The 21,218-nt window shown below is 34.4% G+C and overlaps 2 protein-coding genes and 1 pseudogene across 3 annotated transcripts; 1 reads left to right on the forward strand and 2 right to left on the reverse strand.

The window, feature by feature from the left end:
- Positions 1–3,274: 3,274 nt before the first annotated feature.
- On the reverse strand, positions 3,275–5,020 carry LOC140842518 (dof zinc finger protein DOF2.4-like). 2 transcript variants are annotated; one of them, XM_073210481.1, is made up of 2 exons: positions 4,835–5,020; positions 3,275–4,604 (listed from the first exon to the last, which is right to left on the reverse strand). In XM_073210481.1, the coding sequence occupies exons 1-2, from the start codon at positions 4,883–4,885 to the stop codon at positions 3,582–3,584; spliced, it is 1,074 nt and encodes a 357-aa protein (XP_073066582.1). In that variant the 5' UTR covers positions 4,886–5,020; the 3' UTR covers positions 3,275–3,581. The 2 variants fall into 2 exon arrangements, with proteins under 2 accessions (XP_073066582.1, XP_073066581.1); XM_073210480.1 differs by having other exon boundaries at positions 3,276–4,607; positions 4,835–5,019.
- Positions 5,021–12,751: 7,731 nt separating this feature from the next.
- LOC140842519 (uncharacterized) lies at positions 12,752–15,294 on the forward strand. Its single transcript, XM_073210482.1, has one exon. It carries the CDS (start codon positions 13,609–13,611, stop codon positions 15,085–15,087), a length of 1,479 nt encoding a protein of 492 aa, XP_073066583.1. The 5' UTR covers positions 12,752–13,608; the 3' UTR covers positions 15,088–15,294.
- A 2,050-nt stretch (positions 15,295–17,344) lies between these two features.
- Positions 17,345–20,558, reverse strand: LOC140842520 (heat shock cognate 70 kDa protein 2-like; annotated as a pseudogene).
- Between the last annotated feature and the right edge of the window lie 660 nt (positions 20,559–21,218).

A 21,218-nucleotide genomic window follows, 5' to 3' on the forward strand; every position in this document is an offset into this window, starting at 1 on the left:
CTAGAAGTTGGTCCCTCTCTCTTTCCACTAAAACTCGAGACCGTCTCGGTAGACCTACTCCTCTCTTTATGTGCAAAATCCTTTTTACCTCTATTATACATATACATATACATATATATATCTATATATATATATATATATATATATATATATATATATCCTGCATACCTACCGTGCACATCTTTGTGAGCATCGATGAGGTGTCACTCACCCATTAGATGCGCAATTTTTCTATATTTCATCACATCCAATAGGTGAGTGACACATCATCGATGCTCACATAGGTGTGCACGGTAGGTGTAGGATATCAAAACTGATATATATATATATATATATGTTGGACAATATCTATGAACAAATTTTTTATTAATAATAATGACATAAACTAGATGTAAAAACGAGAGTATCAGATTCTGCGGACACGTAACATGTTATATTGTGTGATTGAGGGCAACGCGAGGACGACAACGACCTACATGGAATCTAATGACCTTTCCACTTCACATACTCAGATCTATTTTTATTATTTGCTATTAATTATGCTACCTAGCTCTCTGTACGTAATTATATATCTTTTCCAGTGTATATACGTACGTACAGGATTAAATATATACACACACACAAAAGATGAATATTAATAAAACTAAGCATAATTAGCTGCTAAGAGAGAAAATAAGCATGCATGGTTTTTATTTTCTTTTGGGTGTTTTTCGAAATCTGTATCAATAGAAACTGATCAACCTTGAATTTCTGAGCCAAACATTCCAACGTTCTATTAGCACAGGAGTAGAATATAATATATATATATATATATATATATATATATATATATATATATATATATATATATATTTATATATATATATATATATATATATATATATATATGTATGTATGTATGTATGTATGTATGTATGTATGTATGTATGAGAAGGACTAGGAGGGGTGGGGTAGCATGCATGGGGGTGAGGTGGGGGTGTGTAGCTTTATCTGGAGAATAACAACTTTATTCGTTGTTGGTAAGCATAGCAATCGCAGCCTTGATTTTAACAAAAGTGAAATACTAAAGATTCCTGCTGGCCATGAAGATGAGGATTTCCACTGATCTATTGTACTGAGCCCAGTACGCATTTTCATGCTTCAACTTGCTGTTTTGCATTCGACTTTAATTTTCTATTTTAACTTCATTTCGGTTTATAAATCCGGTGATTGGTAGTACTCCTCAAGCTTTGGTTAAGGATTATTTTTTCGGGTTCGATGATCACGAGCATTTCGATTTATAATATATATACTACAAGAAAATACTTGACGGTATATACTCGTCAATAATTGAATGTTGGGTTTGAGTAAAATCTGGGTTTTACTTGGTCTATTCTTTCACACTCTCATGGTAAAAAACTTATGGTAAAAGTGTAGGGCAGGAAGCTGAAATTATATTATATATATGCAAATTCACATGCACACACTAAAGATTTGGAGATGCAAATCCTGATTCATTTTTAGATTTTCGTGTTCGTAATTCGTTACGTGATTCATGGGGAACAAAAATCGAAAATTCCCTCTTTCGCTCCAATTTCCAAACACTTTTTTGGGTTTCGGAATGGGGGAATTGTTGAATTTTGCATCAAATTATAAATTGAGTGGGACATCATGAAATTTTCGAGTCTTTTGAGGATCTTGTCAAATCCACACAGACTACTTTTGTTATAACGTCAAAAAATTGGAACAATATATCATTACAATCGAGAGACAACTCCCATTCTTGTTACACATTATTGACAAATCATTGTAAAAATTAGAGCACATATATTATTAGTGAAGTTTTCTTTGGAAAGTGGCCTGCGACTAAAGTACGTAAGTCTAGGTAGATTTTCTGAACATTTTCCAGAATTGTGCAAAAGTGAATAGTTTGGATTGTACTGCTGATTGCCATGCATGTATGTTACCTTCGTTAGGTAATAATTGGGAATCCAAAGCTAACATGGAGAATATATATTTAATTTCTTTTTGACCAATATACTTGATATTATAAGTTTGGCATAAAGTAATTTAAAACACATGTAAAATCAACTATATATATGTAAAAAAAAATTAAAACACATGTAAGATCAACTATATATGTAGGAGTAGGATTATATTTATATATATATATGAATTTTTTAAAATTAGTCTTATATAAATTTGTCTATATAGATTTTTTTTTTCCATTTAATCCGATTTTCGTAATGTCTATGTCTAGTGCCATATCATTAATTACTTACCCAATAAAATTATAATTTCAGTTTGGCATGAAAGGGAATTTGCATGACTTAAGAATGGTAATTAAATATAGAGGTTGTTGCAACATTTACACATCAAATATATGAAGTATTTATGTACAAATGAATCAAGCACCTGTATATTCATAGTGTTTAATCTTGAACTGATCTTTACCCATTATTACTACTAGTTACTCTGCACACTACAATCTTTTTTATCATTATCGATGGACTAAAGTGAAATTTGACAAATTATAGAGAGACTAAATTGATATTTGAATGGTTGAAATAAAAAAAATAAAAATAAAAGTGTGTGTTGAAATTTAAAAAAAAAACAAAAAATAAAAGTGCAATATTAGTATCATATAAGGGTAAAATGAGAAAAAAAAAGTTGGTGTCATCTCTAGGTAGTTATTATAATGTCTTCACACTTAATAATATAGTATAGATAGTGTAGATATAGTATAGATGAATAAAATGAAATCAAGATCCAAATATTTTTTTTAACTGCTTTATCATGAGCAATGAATCATCGTTGATTATGATGTATGACAGTAATTAGAATTCATTATCGATAACAACAATAGAATTTTGCTTCGTTTTTTTTTTCGCGACGTCGATTACGCGAAAACCATATTTCACATAGTTCCTTCAATTTTTTGATAGAAAAATTTAAGACCACTAACATCTACATTGTATGAAGATTATAGAACATCGAGTTATATCGATAACATACATTACATTAATATTGGTAATTAATTAGCATTAAATAATCTACCTCCTACAAAGGCTTAAAAGTGATGAAAAATTATTTTATCTTGTTAGCTAGCAAAAAATAAAATAAAACGTACTGTTGAATTCTATTGCCACGATAATCACCTAGCTTGTATCTTGATCGCATGCATGCAAAAAGAGTTGCACAAACTTAATTTTTTTTCAAGAGATAATCTTATTGATGACAGATGAAAATTATCCGATTCTGTAAATAATTAAGACTGATTATTCTGTAGATATCAAACTGGATTGAATATGATATTCGAATTAGCATCAAATTTCTGGGAAAAACATTAGATTTCAACGATGTCTAATTAAACATACAAGGCTACGAGAGATCACACACACAACACACAAATTAAGATAAAAATGAGAAGTAATCAACCTACCAAATCCAGGGTTTTCCGGTCCTCGATCTTTCGATAGAAAATTATATGAAATTTTCTTGAACCAACCTTCAATTTTCTTCCACCATGATCATCTCTTGAGCCAGATCAAAGCTTTAAACGAAACTAAATTCGCACACTAATCGGAACATACTTCAAATATTCACAAAGGAGTATTTGTGGAAGAAGAGCTAAAAGTTGAAAGATCAGTCCATGCAGCAGGAGGAGCAGCAGCAGCAGGACTGCTCCAATTACCATTATTTCCTTGTATAGTTTCTCCCAAGAATTGCCTTGATAAATTAAGCTCAGGGTTTCCTTCCATTTTCATAGATGTTGAAACTTGACTAATCATTGAACTAGAAATCTTAGGTCTCAAATGATCAATATGACTGGTTTCACCGCCAACTAATCCCGACTCCACGCCTTGAAACTGGAACATCCCTGCTGGAGATGGGTCTAAACCACCGCCCAAGAAAGGGAACTGCTGCACTTGATGCAGTCGCCATGGCTCGCCGCTACCGCTGGAGAAGAGAGAAGCCACCCCACCACCACCAAGATAGCTGCTAACCCCCGTAGGAAAGTTCATCTGATGATCACTTGCAGTACTAACCATTGGCGAAGATATTCCACTGTAATTTAACGCCATTTCGTTGCTAAAGTTATCGGTGAATTGACTTAGAGGAGACATGAATCGAAGCGGGGGAAGAATTTGAGGTGTGAGGCCTAGTATGTTACTTTGTCCCCCATTAATGTTGGAGATACTGCTCGTAGAACTTCCGATGGGTTGCCTATCACCGCTAGCCGGAGACTTCGAGCTGTTTGATTTGCTTCTTTTGTTCCTCCGGCAACCGCCACCAACTGGAACATTTCTCAGCGCGCCGCCTCTGGTCCAGTACCTTCTGCAAGTCTTGCAAAAGTGGCGTGGTTGAGAGAGACTGTAGTTGTTGAAATAACAAAACTTTGTGTTCGTAGATTCGCAACGAGGGCACTTGAGAGCTGTTTCAGGCATCGGCATGTTAGCGATCCGAGCCCGTTCCGACATGGACCCAGGGCGGATTGAACCAGCTCCCCCACCTCCATGTGGCTGAAGAGGCGGCTGAGGAGAAGTTACCGGCGGTTGTTGTAGTGGTGGGATCAGAGAAGGGTTTGAACCGCTGCTGTTTCCAATTAGCTGCTGATTACTTTGCTGCTGAAAACAAAAATCAAGAAAAAGAAGGTATATTCATCAAGAAATTAAAGAGACCACAGGTATAAGATGAAAAAAATACAGATTAACAAAAAGGGATCGGGATATTTATCTTTTAAATTCTTTACTTTTGCAAAATTAAAGCATATGATAAAGATAATAATACATATATCACACAGAAAAATAAAGATAAAAATTCTTTAAAAAAAACCCCTCAATTAATAACCTACCTGCTGCCAGTTGGAAGGATCAAGATAAGCAGGAATGGAAGAAAAAACCATTGTTCTTGAGCTTTAATTCTTTCTCTTTTGTAAAGGTTATTTGGTTTTTTGGAGAGGTAGTGGAGAATCACATCAACTAGAGGCCAGGCCAGAGAGAAAATAAAAAAGGAGAAAGAATATAAAAAGAAGAATGAGAATATAATAGGAGCCAAAATAAAGTAGAGGGCTTTATGCATATATATACACACAAACAGCAACCACTAAATTGTTTTCACTATGTCTAGCTAGTTTCGTTTTATTGCTTTTAGGGTTTCGAGAGTACTGTGATGTTTTTTTTAGCTTTATTACTTAGTCTTTAAGCTTCTGTTCTGGTCGCAGTATTGCATGGAAAAAGTAGTGGTTTTTGTAGCATTTTTTTTTGTTTATATATATAAATATAGCAACAAATCATGTATATCTCGATCTGTGTGTGTCATATATATATGTATATTTAGTGAGGAAAATAGCAAAATTCATTCTAGAAATTAACTTAAAAGGTTTTTGGTCGGCTGATGATCAAAATTTGATCTCGAAATCATGACCTAAACATCAAATATCACTTCTAGCTAATTTCTGATTCATAACCAGTTTGCACTACATGTAGTTCCCAATTTTCATCTTAAAATATAAACTACTTGATGCCAACCGAATGAAACTTTTTTGGGCTCTTGTTTCTGCATGTGGCAATACATTTTCAACATTTTTTCTAAACGAGTAACCTGCAGTTACTCGTATATGTGCGCATTGGATGAACTCTCGGGCTAAACGCAATAACTTGTAAACCACGTCAACCAGGTAAATCACACAAAACTTGTCAAGAAGATATTGGTAGGAAATAGAATTCGTGACCAATTAGTCACAAGTACACATACTCTACAAACTAGAACACCCCTCGAGGTACATTAATTTACAATTTTCGAGTGTTAATGTTGAATATTTAGTATTCAAACAATTGTTAGATATATCGATAAATATGAATCGAAAATTCAACAATTGTACTATACATTTAGGCATAGTTTGGTACATGGGATAAGAGAGGGATTGATAAATAATCCTCCTTATCCCATGTTTGGTACCTTTTTAAAAAGCTCATGATAATATCATGGGCACTTGATAAATAATTTTTTAGAATGATAAAATATCCCTAATATATAAAATGTGTGATAATTTTAATATAATGATAAAATACACTACAAATGACTTAATTACCTTCAATTTATAAATGATTTTTTATAAATCTATGCTAGTAGGTATAAATTAAAATCAAATAAATATTTTATTTATTTTTATATATTATATAATATGATAATTATATAAATGAATTCGAGATAATTATATAAATAATTTTTTATAAATCTCAATAAAATTATTATTATCACTCGATTAACCTTAAAAATTGATATTTGACTTGACTTAAAAAATCAAGGGCTCAATTATCATATTATATAATATATAAAATTAGTTAAAAATAAATAAATCATGCAAGTACTATCGGCACACGAACAGATAAAAAATATGAACTCAATCAACAACTTTGAAATTATAAAATTTATTATGATAAGGTCAATTTTGTCATTACAATCTAATATATAAATTTAATCACTCTTATTAAAATCATACCAAACATTAAATTTAATAGCCCACATCTTATTTATCCTTAACTTATCCTTATATTATATATCACATGTTTATCCTATCATGTGTACCAAACTATGCCTAAACCTATTATCCGTGCGCTCATGATTCTAATTCCAAGATTTCAAGTTGAATACATCCAAATCGCGATGGCTCATTCTTTGTCTTCCGATATCATGGGGGGAAAAATTCATTTTTACCAATAAATATCAATTTTTTCTATTCCAATTCCTTCCTCTCTTTTTAAATTATTTTTTTTAAGATTCTTTTCTTAATTTGTTTTTCAGAATTGGTGAACTAATAATCATAGGTCCTATATTAATGGCCCAAAAATGCATATATACTTCACTTCTGCAGGCTAGGAATTCACATTCGGGCCTCCTTTGGCCCAAATGCGAATTAGTTTTATCTCAACGCAGTCTTACCAAATTCAGAGGTTTTCGATGGAAATTTATCGATCGACTGAATAACTAATGCTACATGTGGATTGATGGATTTAGAAATAACGATTTTTTAATAAATTTTTATTTGTAGTGAATAATTTGAATTTGAGAAAACGATCTAGGGAAAGATTTCAAACGACTACATTTTGTGGGAATTTGAAATGTATTTCATTAGTTAATAAATTGGCAACTAAAAACGAAAAGAAATGGAATTTGAATCCAAAGATTTCAAGTGCACCCAAACAAGTGAGGAATTAATTTATTATTATGAATTTGAAATTCTTATCTCCAAATCCATCCAAATACAACTTTATGGTTGCAAAATTTCAATGAAAATTGTGTATTTAATTTTTAACAAGAGCTATACTACTCCTATGTACATTTTGGCTTAACAACTAGTAAAATGAAAAAACTTACAGCAATGGTAACAAAAATAAATAAATGTTTCACATCATTATATAAATCCACCAAACGTGAACAAGTTTTCGCCGATCAATCAAGAACCCTCAACCAAATAACATAAACAACGCCAGATGAATTAACTCGGTATATAGAAATTGCAAGCGTACGTGAATGTGTGATCACGGGACCAAATCGGCCCGACAGAGAGGGCAACTCGGGTGACTGTCGACCCACCTATCGATACAACTCGCATGAAACGCGTGAGAGCATTCGGGCAACACTCGTACCCCTTGGCCTTCCATGAATCCGCCCAAACACACCACGCACAAATCTTCCTTGCACTCTCTCGAAAACTCGGACGTGACAATCACTTGTAATGTTAGTTCGTCCATATTTTTAGCGGTCGACGTGTTTTCTCGACCGTTCTCGAGATTATCTTCCCTATGATTCGTGGGAATAGTCGTTGGTTGATTCAAACGTAGAGCTAGGGTCCCATTGCTTAGCACGAATAAGCAATGGCAAATTGCTACGACTACGGAACCCGCCATGATCCCGAAAAGCCCCAGGAACAATGGGTTCATTCTAAGATGGCTATGGTATGTAGTTTGTTTTTAGTTCATTCTTTTATGGAGGATATATTTATATTTATAATGCATGTGATATTATGGTGTGGCGTTACGGCACGTCCAAGGAAAATACTTTATGCGAACGTATATTTGGAGTCACTCACATGAAAAGGACACTGTGAACATAAATTTGGAATTAATCTACTCTTGTTTTGGATTTTGCATCAGACTATCTCAAAATTCAACTCGATATTAATTTAGTTATTCTTTCTTGTTAATTGTCTCACATCAGTTGGATAAATAAACCGAAAGTTGTATATATGGGCTTAGAGAATCCTCCGTCCTTTAGCTAGTTTTTGGGGTTGAGTTAGGTCCAAGTTCCAATTTTAACATGTTATTAGAGCTCGGGTTCCGTCATTATGTGTTGGACTGTCTATAATTAGGTCACTCATTCTGCCCATAATTGGGTCATTTATAAACTCCACGCTACAGATGTTCATTTCTGAGCGTGAAAGGGGTGTGTTAATTGTCTCACATCGGTTGGATAAATAAACTGAAAGTTGTATATATGGGCTTGGACAATCCTCCCCCCTTGAGCTAGCTTTTGGGGTTGAGTTAGGTCCAAGTTCCAATCTTAACATATCTTACATCTAGCATTGAGTTGTTGTCACTTCATTGGCATCGACGCATGTGTATGTATAGATATTATTATTTGATCAGCTTGCTAATATTAATCCAAGGTGACAACTATATATACGATATGTCTCTTCGCGATTTTGATTTAATATATTGTCAAATTTCTATTTCGATTAATTATCTTTCAATTTTTGAAGATTTTGATTTTTTTTGCCAGCAGAAACGAAAAATATATATAACCAAGCTAGAGGGAAAATGTCGGAAAAATAAAGGGCGTTTTGGTGTTCTCTCCATTAGTACATGTCTTTTTCTCATTTGTTTTGAGTAGGATCGAACGTTTGTCATTTTACCTAAAATTATAGTTAGTGATAATGATGCAATTCAAATCCTTTAAACTATATAGCAATACAAGCATCATATTTTGATTGTTCTACAAAGTAGGAACAATTATCGCACCCCAACAATCTCCCTCTCAATACTTGCAGTACTCCTTACAATCAATGAGAATTGTAGGATAAAAAATGTAGGAACGAATGCTTGCAACTTTACCAATAATTTTAGTTAGTAGTAACGATGCACTCATATCTTTTAAACCACGTAGCAAAACAAACATCACTTTTCAATTATTTTACTATATAGGTATAATCATTACACCCCAATATCTTTGAATTTTTTTTAGCCAATATAGTACGATTTTGAATTAGTATAATGTGAGTAATAGTCGTATCATTTAGTGTAGCTATCACAATTAACTATTTTGAGAAGTACTTATTATAATATTAAGATGTTTGGATTATTTTACTATTTAAAATTATTTGAAATACGTCTTTCATATTTTTTTGTATTATATATAATATGCAATAGACAGCAATGCGTGTAATTGTCAACATATAAATTAATTATTTTAACTTTATTCTTTTCCAGGATTTACAAATAGCTACAGGGTGTCAAAATTTATATATAAATGATGCTGCAAAATAAATTCTCCCTTTCCAAAATTTCTTGGATTTTTGTGATCGTCTAGCAACAAAAGTCTGAGTACAAACAAGAAATCACGTTAGAAGGTGTCGAAATTGTTCTCGATGAAACTCCTCCGATGCTCGCGACCGAAAGAGAATAATAATATTTGTCATATGTTGAAATATGCTTATAGGTCAAGATCCAAAGTTTCTAGCTTTTTTTCGTGCATAGAATATCTACAGTAGAAAAGGTTTTACATTTCTGCTCAGCACCATAACCGCACAAAACATACAAATATCTACCTACCTATCATGCAAACTCGGCGCACGACCGATCTGGCTCGGCGGCTCGGCCGTGTTATCTCTCTATATTTTATTCTCGGCTCATGAAGAGCTCGGGGCTCTTTACCTATCATAGCACCAACTGTCCAGAAATATCGAGAAGTCGGGCTTGGATTAGGCAATTATGTTAATTTCAACCCCAAACAAATAACTTGATGTTGATCACTACGTGCGTACGCACTCATTAATCACAAAATTATTAATATCAACTAATAAATTTTTTTATGGAATTATAAACTAGAAAATGAATTGGGTTGGACATGATTGATGAGATAACGTAATTTATTAACGAGAGTAAATTAAAAGATATTTCGAAGCGCGTGAGACATGATAAAAGCAATTATTCAAAGAAAATGGGACGTCAAAATTAACTTAATTAACGTTAATGAACAATATCAATTCGAAATTAATACACAAAGACATAATAACATATGGTTTGGCTGAATTTATGATATAAACGATGAAACACGTCTCATTATCTATTTGAGTCTATGTTATACTCGGAGTAACACTCTGGCCTCGAATATTTTAACACAATTAATCTATAGATCCACCAAATTGGACTAAACAATCTCATTGGTCGTATTTTGTGAGATATGTTTTTATTTGGGTCATCTATGAAAAGTATTACTTTTTTATGTTAATAGTATTACTTTTTATTGCGAATATCGGTAAGGTTGACCTGTATCACAGATAAAGATTCGTGAGACCGTCTCACAAGAGACCTGCTCGTTAGACTAATGTACTAAACTTTGTACGGAGATGTTTTAAAGTGGCCAAATAACCTCGTATTATTGGATTAATACCATGCATGAGTTATGCTAATTGGGTATGGAAGAACGGTTGGACTCACGCAAGAGATCTAATGGATTCCCAATTCAAAAAACACAAAGCTTTTGTCCTCAAACGATATAAAATAATTAATTGTTTGTTATAATGTGTTGTTGCACAAGCAAGAATTGGAAAAAGTTTATAAATTCCATTTATTAATTTAGTGTGGGAATTCGGACATTGACTAGATGAAGATCAAGTTGCTAAATCTTTTGAAATTTAGAATCGTAAAATACGCATAATGAAGTTCGTGATCCTATTACCTCAAAAACCGTTCGATCGTGTGTATCTCTCATATTTTACCAGTAACTTCTTCTTTATCAGGAGGATCCAATTATTATTATTTTATTATATGAGACGAAGGAATTCGAGAAATTTGATCACAAATTTTTTTTTGTGAGGCTATGAAAGATGACAAAAACTTGTGTGAGACGGTCTCACGAGTCGTATTTTGTGAGACATATCTCTTATTTGGATCATCCATGAAAAAATATTACATTTTATGATAATAGTATTACTTTTTAGAGTAGGTCTCATGTGAGACCGTCTCACGGATCTTAATCTAAGATTATTATTTTTTATTGTGAATATCGTAGGGTTGACCCGTCTTCACAATAAGATTCATGAGATCGTCTGACAAGATACCTACTCTTGAAGATAGAAGGATAGAAGGAAAAAAAAAACCCAAAACATCTTATGTTTCATTATTGTTGGAGAGATTTAAAAATCCCTTCTGTCAAAATGTACTTTAAACTTAAAAGGATCTTCATACCGTGTGACATTCTTCGATCTTTTTTTTTTTGCCTTTATTGATTTAAATATTATAATTAATTTTGTTTCAATCAATAATTTACTTTGTTATGCTTTCTTTTTTTTGTTGGTGGACCAAGCCCCATTAACTTGCAAGTACTACCATCAAACGATGCTCCTCATGTCATCAATCATCCGACTAGCTAGTTTAAAATTCACAATAAATAATCCACTTTGGATTTCGTCAAGGGCGTGTTTGGCATCAAGAAATCGTATATCCGAGATCGCGTTTAAATTCAAAAATTTGTAGACGATGTCTGGTATTCAAATTGATCGAGATAATATATAGATATTAGATTGTTTTGATTTATTGATAATATGAATTAGTTGTATGAATTTTGATTTTTGGTAGTTCAATTTAAGCTTCCAAGATTTATTGAGTAATATTTTTTTAATGAATGAGCCAAATAAAATATTATTTCACAAAATTGATATGTGAAATCGTCCCACAAGATTTTTCAGATCTTTCAAACACGAACGCCAACACATGTAAAGTAAGCGGCCTTTACTAAACTCCATCCCAACAATTCTCTTTCGAAGGACTGAATAAATTAATGCATTATTGAAAGTCTCCTTCCAAAATGTCCCTATTGTTTTTATATTATAGTGTAGTATATAGGAGAGACATTTTACATTTGAATTATCTAGTAAAAAATTTAATTAAGACAATATAAATTTTAAATTAAAGTTTGAACTATTTCACCATCAAACTACAAAAAAGTCATGCCAAAAAAATAATAATAAAAGAACAAAGTTCGATTTCATCAAATCAATAATTTGGAGCATAAATCTAGATTTAGATTCTCATATAATTCATGTTCTTATCCACTGGCTTTAAGGTTAAAAAAAATCCTTCTCCATGGTTTTAACGAGTTTGAAAATTTTTAATGGCAAAAACTTGTGTGAGACAGTCTCACGGATCGTATTTGTGAGACTGATCTCTTATTTAAGTTATCTATGAAAAAGTATTATTTTTTATGCTAAGAGTATTACTTTTTATTGTGAATATGGATATGGTTGACACAGTCTCACATATTAAGATCCGTGAGATGGTTTCACATTAGACCCACCCATTTTTAATATCATGTCTTTGAAATTTAATCCATCCATACAAATTATGGACAAAATTTAATTTCAGATTATGTTATGAGTTCGATAACTAATTTTGAAACTTTTTTTAATAAATTGCTACAAATTTTCGTGTATATAAATCCAGCTTTTAGAATTCTTTTTATTAACTTCTTAGTAAAAAAAATGGATGAATTATTACAGCATAAAAGGAGAATTCTGCTTCTTCTTTTTCCCCACTGAAGCGCCACCACACGTATAAATCAGAGACCCGTTCTTGAATCCCAGGTTGCCAAACATACAGCATTGATATCTGCCTCACTCTCTTTCCACGTCTCTGTCGACAAAAATTCTTCAAGGGGTTGCTAAAAATTTCGAGTCTTTTGGTGTGTTGAAGGGGTGATCTATATTATCATACAGTGAAATTAATCTGAAGATGAGGATCTTGAGCTCCGTTAATTCTTCAATGTGCCCGAGTGTGCGTGGGTTCTTGGTTGTGGAGGCTTATCCCAAAAGGTGTTCGTCCAAGATCCCATCTGATTTGGTGCTCTTCTTGGGGCTCGGCTTCATTGATTGGTAATTTTATTACAGACTGTGAGTACATAGGATCGGCATTAATTAAGTCAATTATGCATAAGTTTTTATAGAGCAGGAAGGAGGAGGAACATATTGTGTATCTTTCCTTTCTGGGATTTTCAGGTTTAGACTAATGGATATGATTTGTTTGATGAAATGTCTTCCACCTTTGTGTGGAGGGTTAGAAAAGGTTATTGGCTTAGGGTTGGATGTGGTCTTTATCTAGATTTTTCTTAGTTTATTTTGGATGCTAAGATCTTAATTTTGTTGGCTTTTGGTGGGTTTCTTGTTTTGTTCTTTCTCTTGTATTATCATTAGTGTTCTGTTTCTTTATTTTGGGAATGAATAAAATTAGGATCTTGATGTGGGGTGGAGTTTGCAGCTGGGATTGAAATGTTTAAGTTGTTTGTGAAGATTTGATTTCTGTCCAAATTGTCGTTATTGGGGTAACATAAAAAAATCCACCTAAATAAAGGATGCCCTCTGAGAAAAGACTGGTTTGTGAGATAGGAGACAATCTTTTGACAGGTTTGTCAATGGAGAATTATCACCCTTCAACCCTCTTGTCCATGGACTCAAGTGCCTCGTCCTCACACGAAGAGCTAGACCTCGAGATGAATCGCCAAGTTGCTTTAACCCTTCCGCCTGATATTAATTTACCCTTTTCCGCTGAGATAAGCCCTGAACATTGTGATATTCTTGATGTTGGACTCGGAACTCAAGTTTATGAGGCTGATAGTGTTCCCAAAGTTAATGGCAAGAAATACGCAAAAAGGGTCGATAGCATCTGGGGTGCTTGGTTCTTCTTTAGCTTTTACTTTAAGCCAGTATTGATCGAGAAATCAAAGGCGAAAATAAAAACTGATGGTAATGGAGTGTCTGGCTTCAATAAATCTGATATCCAGCTCGATGTATTCATGGTTCAACATGATATGGAGAATATGTACATGTGGGTTTTCAAGGAACGGCCTGAGAATGCTCTAGGGAAGATGCAGCTCCGGAGTTATATGAATGGGCACTCTCGCCAAGGAGAGCGTCTCTTTCCATTCAGCGTTGACAAAGGTTTTGTTCGGTCTCACAAAATGCAACGGAAGCATTACAGGGGACTTTCTAATCCTCAGTGTATTCATGGCATTGAGGTTGTTTCATCCCCAAATCTTTCGAGTCTTGGTGAAGATGATTGGAAAAGATGGACGGAACTGACTGGAAGGAACCTCAACTTAACACTCCCACCTGAAGCTAGTGGTTATAGCACGTGGAGAAATCTCCCAAATACAGAGCTTGATACGCATTCTCACTCGAAGAAGTTGCTTAATGGATCTTTGCTAAATTTGTCGACTCAGCCCTCCAACCACAACGGTGCGGAAGTTATGGATCTATCACCCGGTAGCAACAAAAGGAAGAAAGATTTCTTCTCTAACGGGAACAATGATGATTGCTATTTACCAGTGAATGCTCGTGGTCGAGTTCCTGATTTAGAGGTTCACCAAAATGAACCACAGTGGCTAAACGAAGTTAGTGGGGTTTTGAGAAGTGCATATGGACCTGTTACGGCTGCGAAAACAATTTACGAAGACAAAGAAGGTTATTTGATTGTAATAAGCTTGCCTTTTGTAGACCTTCAAAGGGTGAAAGTTTCTTGGAGGAACACTCACACTCATGGGATTATCAAGTTATCTTGTACAAGTACGTCTCTCACACCATTTATCAAGAGACAAAACCGGACTTTCAAGCTTACAGATATATCGCCAGACCATTGCCCTCAAGGAGAATTTGTTCGGGAAATTCCACTCTCAACTCGAATCCCTGAAGATGCTAATATAGAAGCATACTATGATGGACCAGGCACAGTTCTCGAAATATTGGTACCAAAACCACGAGAAGGACCAGAAGAACACGAAGTCCGTGTATGTGTCCGTCCCCACCACGGGGTTAATGGTCTTACGTTGAACTAAAGTTTTCTCACATTCGAAGTTCAATGTAGATAAGCGTTTCATTGTTCTCTAGTTTGTTTGTGTCTTGATATGTTGTAATGAATGAAACAAAGTATGCATTTTATGACATGTGTTTCGTTGTCAAATAATATATGTTGTGTTGGTAATATGCATCTATTGAGATATTGATGTAATTGCTTTTCCGAAGAACTTATAATTTATTTTGCAAATGATATTACTGGATCATGTAAATTCCACAAAGGGTCTCATGTTTCATCGTATTTTTGTTGTGTAAATTTCATAATTTAAATAATTGAGTAGGTCTCTTGTGAGACGGTTTCACGAATCTTTGTATGTGATACTGGTCAATCCTACTGATATTAACAATAAAAAATTAATTCTCTTAGCATAAAAAGTAATATTTTTTCATGAATGACTCAAATAAGATTATGTCTCACAAAATACGACTCATGAGACCATTACACCCAAATTTTTGCCATGAATTATTATCTATCTTTGTCAGTGATAGTAGTTACTCTTTCATTACAATATTGATTTGGCATGAGACGATACTTTGAATCTTGATCATAATTTATTTGTTTTTAATAAATGGCATGTGGAGGGCAATTGTTTACATGTTTCGAAGAAATTGCAATTAAAAATCTCATCTCTTGGATAAGTAGGTTGGAAGTCAACTAGGGAAAGTTATCACTTGCCCTTTGGCAGCCTACGTCCACCAAAAACCCATTTTTATAAACTTATTGATGATGGGAAAATTTTATATTCAAGTTTCCGAAATTTTATTATATTTTCTTCCAACCAATTTTTTATTCTCCAAAATAAATGAAATACATGATATCTTAGAATTTCCAATTGTCTCGTGACTCCTAATTATTATTTGCAGAAGCATCAACTCAGATATATACATAATAATATTTTACCAGATAAAACCTACATAAATTCGATGCATAAAATTTATTTCACACACGCTTGCTAATCTCAAATTCTTCTTCAGAATATTTTTACAATATTGATTGGGTGGAAATTTCTTCTCATTTGGTTATGAGTAAAGAAAAATACATTTCATACGAACCCCCCTAATGTTTGACATTTTCTGAGGTGTAATAAGATATCAAACATCAAATTTTGATGATATTGACATCAAGGGTTGAGAATTTGTGATAAAAAAAAATGAAATGCGTTCGTTCTTACTTTCTGAACGAACGTTTGTCATTTTACTAAAAAATTATAATTTATAATAACGATACAATTCAAATCTTTTAAATCATATAATATCTCAAAAATCATGTTTTCATTGTTTTATATTATATAGATAATTATTACACACACAATTAGTTGAAGAGATATTGGCCTTTGCTACTTTATTGGGATGGGGTCTACTTAAGACGACCAAATTTTTAGCGCCAGTGTTTCCACAACACTTGGTTAGCAATTGAAGTTAGTTGAAGCAACTGTAAGAATATAGAGGCTGGGAAGTGAAATTTGTAATAGCCTTCAAATCTGATTAAAAATAACTGTGGAAGGCTGACTCGAATTTTCTTGTTCTTTTGTGGGATTTTTCCGCCACTGTTGGTTGCAACTTTTGTGCTTGACTCAATGCTATGTGATTTGAGTGAGACATTATATACTTATGAGCACGACAATGAGCTAAAATAATGACGGATTACCAAATATTTGATCTTATTATCTATATCTTCTCGATGTGAAAGATTAGTATCGGAGATTATGGCCGGTAAAGAAAATTAGATAGCTTTTTGTAAGAGCAAATTCTTGAAATTAATGGATAAAAATCATGTATTAAGATTAATACGGTCAATAGCTTCATTGTCCACGGAAAAGCACATGCACCAACCAAAAAAAAGGGAGATTTTTTATGTCCACTCGTCCAAAGAAAATGCACAAAAATCAACTTCGTGCTTCACATTTTATCGAAACTTTTGAAGGAACTCTGCCTTTTGAAATATAACTTCAAAAGTATATTTTTTTACTTTTTTTTTATCAACTTAATTTAAAATGCCGGCACTGCCGCAACCTGCAAGTCCAGTTGAGCATTTTCTGACCACGGCACTTAAATAGCTTCCTTTGTCCAAAGAATTCTTCTATTTTCTATTCGTCAAATTCTAAAAATGATACCGATTGATGTTTTCAAATACTAAAACCTCTCTCCAAATTCAATTATACCAAAACTCAAAAAGAAAATTTCAAATTTGCATAGTGTGTTGTCTAACTGAAAATTTGAGATACTCCAGAAGATATGTTGACGACAATTTCAAAGGTGATACTACTAGGCGAGGGCGGATACTGATAGTTCAAATAGGCGTTCACAAGAAGAGCACAACATGGATAGATGCTCTCCCACAAAGCATAATGATTTTAGAAGGAAAAAAAACAATGTCTCCGCCAAAAATTAACCACAATAATGATGCAAAAAACCTCTCATAATGCAAAGTTGGCATATGAGCAAGAATGTTTAGTCAACCTCCTCAATCTTAGGACCTGGGCCGCTGCTGCCAGAAGGAGCAGGGCCATCATCATCATCCATAGGCGCCTCTCCACCTGCACCTTGATACATCTTGGCAATTATAGGGTTGCAGATGCCCTCCAGCTCCTTCATCTTGTCCTCAAACTCGTCTGCTTCAGCAAGTTGGTTGTTTTCCAGCCACTGAATTGCTGAATCAATTGCATCCTCGATTTTCTTCTTATCAGCAGCAGGGAGCTTAGAGGCGATTTTCTCATCCTTAATGGTGTTCCTCATGTTGTAAGAATAGTTCTCAAGTGCATTCTTTGCTTCTACCTTCTTTTTGTGTTCCTCGTCTTCAGACTTGTACTTCTCCGCTTCTTGAACCATCTTTTCAATTTCTTCCTTGGAAAGTCTACCCTTGTCGTTGGTGATGGTAATCTTATTCTTTTGACCTGTTGTTTTGTCCTCGGCTGATACATTCAAGATCCCATTGGCATCAATGTCGAAGCAGACAGTGATCTGTGGGACTCCTCTGGGTGCAGGGGGGATTCCTGAAAGCTCGAATTTACCAAGTAAATTATTGTCCCTCGTCCGTGTTCTCTCTCCTTCAAAAACTTGGATCAGAACTCCAGGTTGGTTGTCCGAGTAGGTGGAGAAGACCTGTTCCTTCTTGGTGGGGATGGTGGTATTTCTAGGGATCAACACAGTCATGACACCTCCAGCAGTTTCCAGGCCAAGGGAAAGAGGGGTGACATCAAGAAGCAGAAGATCCTGCACCTTTTCATTACCCTCACCACTCAAGATGGCAGCCTGAACAGCGGCACCATAGGCAACAGCCTCGTCGGGGTTGATACTCTTGCAAAGTTCTTTGCCGTTAAAGAAATCTTGCAGCAGCTGCTGGACCTTAGGAATCCTAGTCGACCCACCAACAAGGACAACATCATGAATAGAGCTCTTGTCCATCTTCGCATCTCTCAGACACTTTTCAACCGGTTCCATACATTTCCTGAACAAATCCATGTTGAGCTCCTCAAATCTGGCTCGCGTAATGGTGGAGTAGAAGTCAATACCCTCATAGAGAGAATCTATCTCAATTGTGGTTTGTGCAGTGGATGAGAGAGTTCGCTTTGCTCTCTCACAGGCAGTTCTCAATCTTCTCAATGCTCGTGGGTTACCACTGATGTCTTTCTTGTTCTTCCTCTTGAATTCCTGGACAAAGTGATTCACCATTCTGTTATCAAAATCTTCACCTCCAAGGTGAGTGTCACCAGCAGTAGCTTTCACCTCAAATATACCCTCCTCAATGGTAAGAAGAGAAACATCAAAAGTTCCACCGCCAAGATCAAAAATCAAGACATTCTTCTCTCCAACACTGGTAGCCTTTTTGTCAAGACCATATGCAATAGCTGCAGCTGTGGGCTCATTGATGATACGCAAAACATTGATACCAGCAATCACACCAGCATCTTTTGTTGCCTGACGCTGAGAGTCATTGAAGTATGCCGGAACAGTGACCACAGCGTTCTTAACAGTGGAACCGAGGTATGCCTCAGCAATTTCCCTCATCTTAATCAAAACCATGGAAGAGATCTCCTCAGCAGCAAATTGTTTATCTTCACCCTTATAATTGACAACAATCATGGGCTTGTCACCTGGTCCAGCGACAACCTTGAAGGGCCACAACTTGATGTCACTCTGCACTGGAGCATCAGAAAATCTCCTGCCAATCAACCTCTTTGCATCTGCAAAAAAGAAAAGCAAGAGCATTTATTGCATCAAAATGAAACTTCAATTGACATATCTTATACAATAGAAAATAGAATAGCAATTACACACAACCCGGTGAAAAAATACCAATTACAATATCATCTAAACAAGCATAAAGAAAGCATTATTTTAAAGCTGGCAGGTGCATAAAATCAACATTAAGATTGAAAGTACAAACCACAGTAAAATGGAATAAAACACAGAAGGCCAAAGAGTTTAGTGCAAATATCAACATAACCTGTCCTTAAGAAGGTGGGAAACAAAAAGCATCGGATGGAAATGGTTGATGAGGCTATTGTAATACAAACAACCACTTAGAACCTAAATTTAATATTCATATATTGTCACCATCTGCAAACAACTCATTCAACCACAATCCTCCGGCCAATGCTCCTAACATTAAGGTTCAAACTACAAGTGATCGTAACCAGAATAAAGTACTTTGTATCCATTTAATTTAAAAACATAATAATAGATTACTGGGGTGAGATCAACACGTCAATACATACACGAGCTAGAAAAAATCTACAACACAATGGATCTAGTTTCGGCAAAGAAAAACTAGGGCTTTACCAAGGTTGGTAATCGAATACCATAAACTACTGGAAGAACTTTACCCAAAATATAACCTACAACAAATCATGAAGTCTAATCGTATATATTTGAACTCAGCAATGGAAATTTAGCTCAAATAAAGCTATAATCAACGTAAAATAGATAAAGAGGCAGCCGACCACAAAAAATTAATTTTAAAACCAATCCGGGTCGCGCAGTAAGAGACTAAGCATATCCAACAAAGATACACTGACATCGAGAATCAACGTGAGAAATCAGATCTGCAAAAATATCCATTGAAACACAGAACATTTTCAAGAAAAGAAGATCATCAGTTTTAAAACAGATCTTACCGAAAACAGTATTAATCGGATTCATTGCCACCTGATTCTTGGCAGCATCACCGATGAGCCTCTCAGGTTTCGGTGAAACCAACATAAGAAGGCGTCGTCCGGTTACCCTGATCGTTCGCAATGATTTCAACGCGGTCGTGTTGCCAAACGCCGACGCATGAATACGTCGTTCCGAGATCAATTCCGATCGCCGGACCCTCTCCTTTCCCTGCCATTGCAGCCTCTCGCTATTCTAGATCTGGATAAATTCACCCCAAAAAAATCGCGAACTAACAAAAGACGAGCACAAAATCGCCGTCCGTAGAAATTAGGGTTACTTCTGTGAGTGCCTCAGCGGGATGTGAGAATATTTATACGAGATTCTAAGCATTTCCGCGTTCCAGAATGTTCGAAAAACCTATTGAATCATTCGTAGCCGTTAGATGGTTGCGGAAAATATTAAATGGTGCCAGATTCATTTCATATTTCCCTGTAGTGTGAATACATTGACCGACGTCAGTTTGAACACTACGAAACACTAATGTGTATGCTCTAATGTTACAACTTTTAGTTATTATTTTTATCACCACAATAAATATTGGTTTGCTTATTATATTATTGCTATTATTATAAAATAAATATAAAAAATAATGTTTGTTCATATTTTCTCCGATAATACTTTTACTTTAGTTTTATAAATAAACATTATTTGATCTGGCTAAATAAATATATATTAGATTTTATCATATACATAAAATTAAACAAATTTTGAGCATCAGATGAAGAATCACGAGTCAATTGAAAAACACATCACAACATCATAAGTAAACTCAAATCGTTATACATATGACACATACTCCTATTTCATAAAACCAACAATAATAATCACATGTGTATTATTATCATCGTCAATCACAATTCGATAACAATTATCATAGATATATGCTACATCCATGTCAACCACACATACGGGTAAAATAGGGTCTTTTGACCATAATTATATGAGCATCATATCG

This window comes from Primulina eburnea, chromosome 10 (genome assembly GCF_022965805.1).
Source record: "Primulina eburnea isolate SZY01 chromosome 10, ASM2296580v1, whole genome shotgun sequence".
Lineage (NCBI taxonomy): Eukaryota > Viridiplantae > Streptophyta > Magnoliopsida > Lamiales > Gesneriaceae > Primulina > Primulina eburnea.

Excerpts from the sequence above, each read along its gene's own strand:
- LOC140842519 (XM_073210482.1), top strand. The coding sequence starts at position 13,609 with ATGCCCTCTGAGAAAAGACTGGTTTGTGAGATAGGAGACAATCTTTTG.
- LOC140842518 (XM_073210480.1), bottom strand. The coding sequence starts at position 4,885 with ATGGTTTTTTCTTCCATTCCTGCTTATCTTGATCCTTCCAACTGGCAG. Across the intron at positions 4,608-4,834 it reads ATCCTTCCAACTGGCAGCAG|CAGCAAAGTAATCAGCAGCT; the intron begins GTAGGTTATTAA and ends TTTTGTTTTCAG.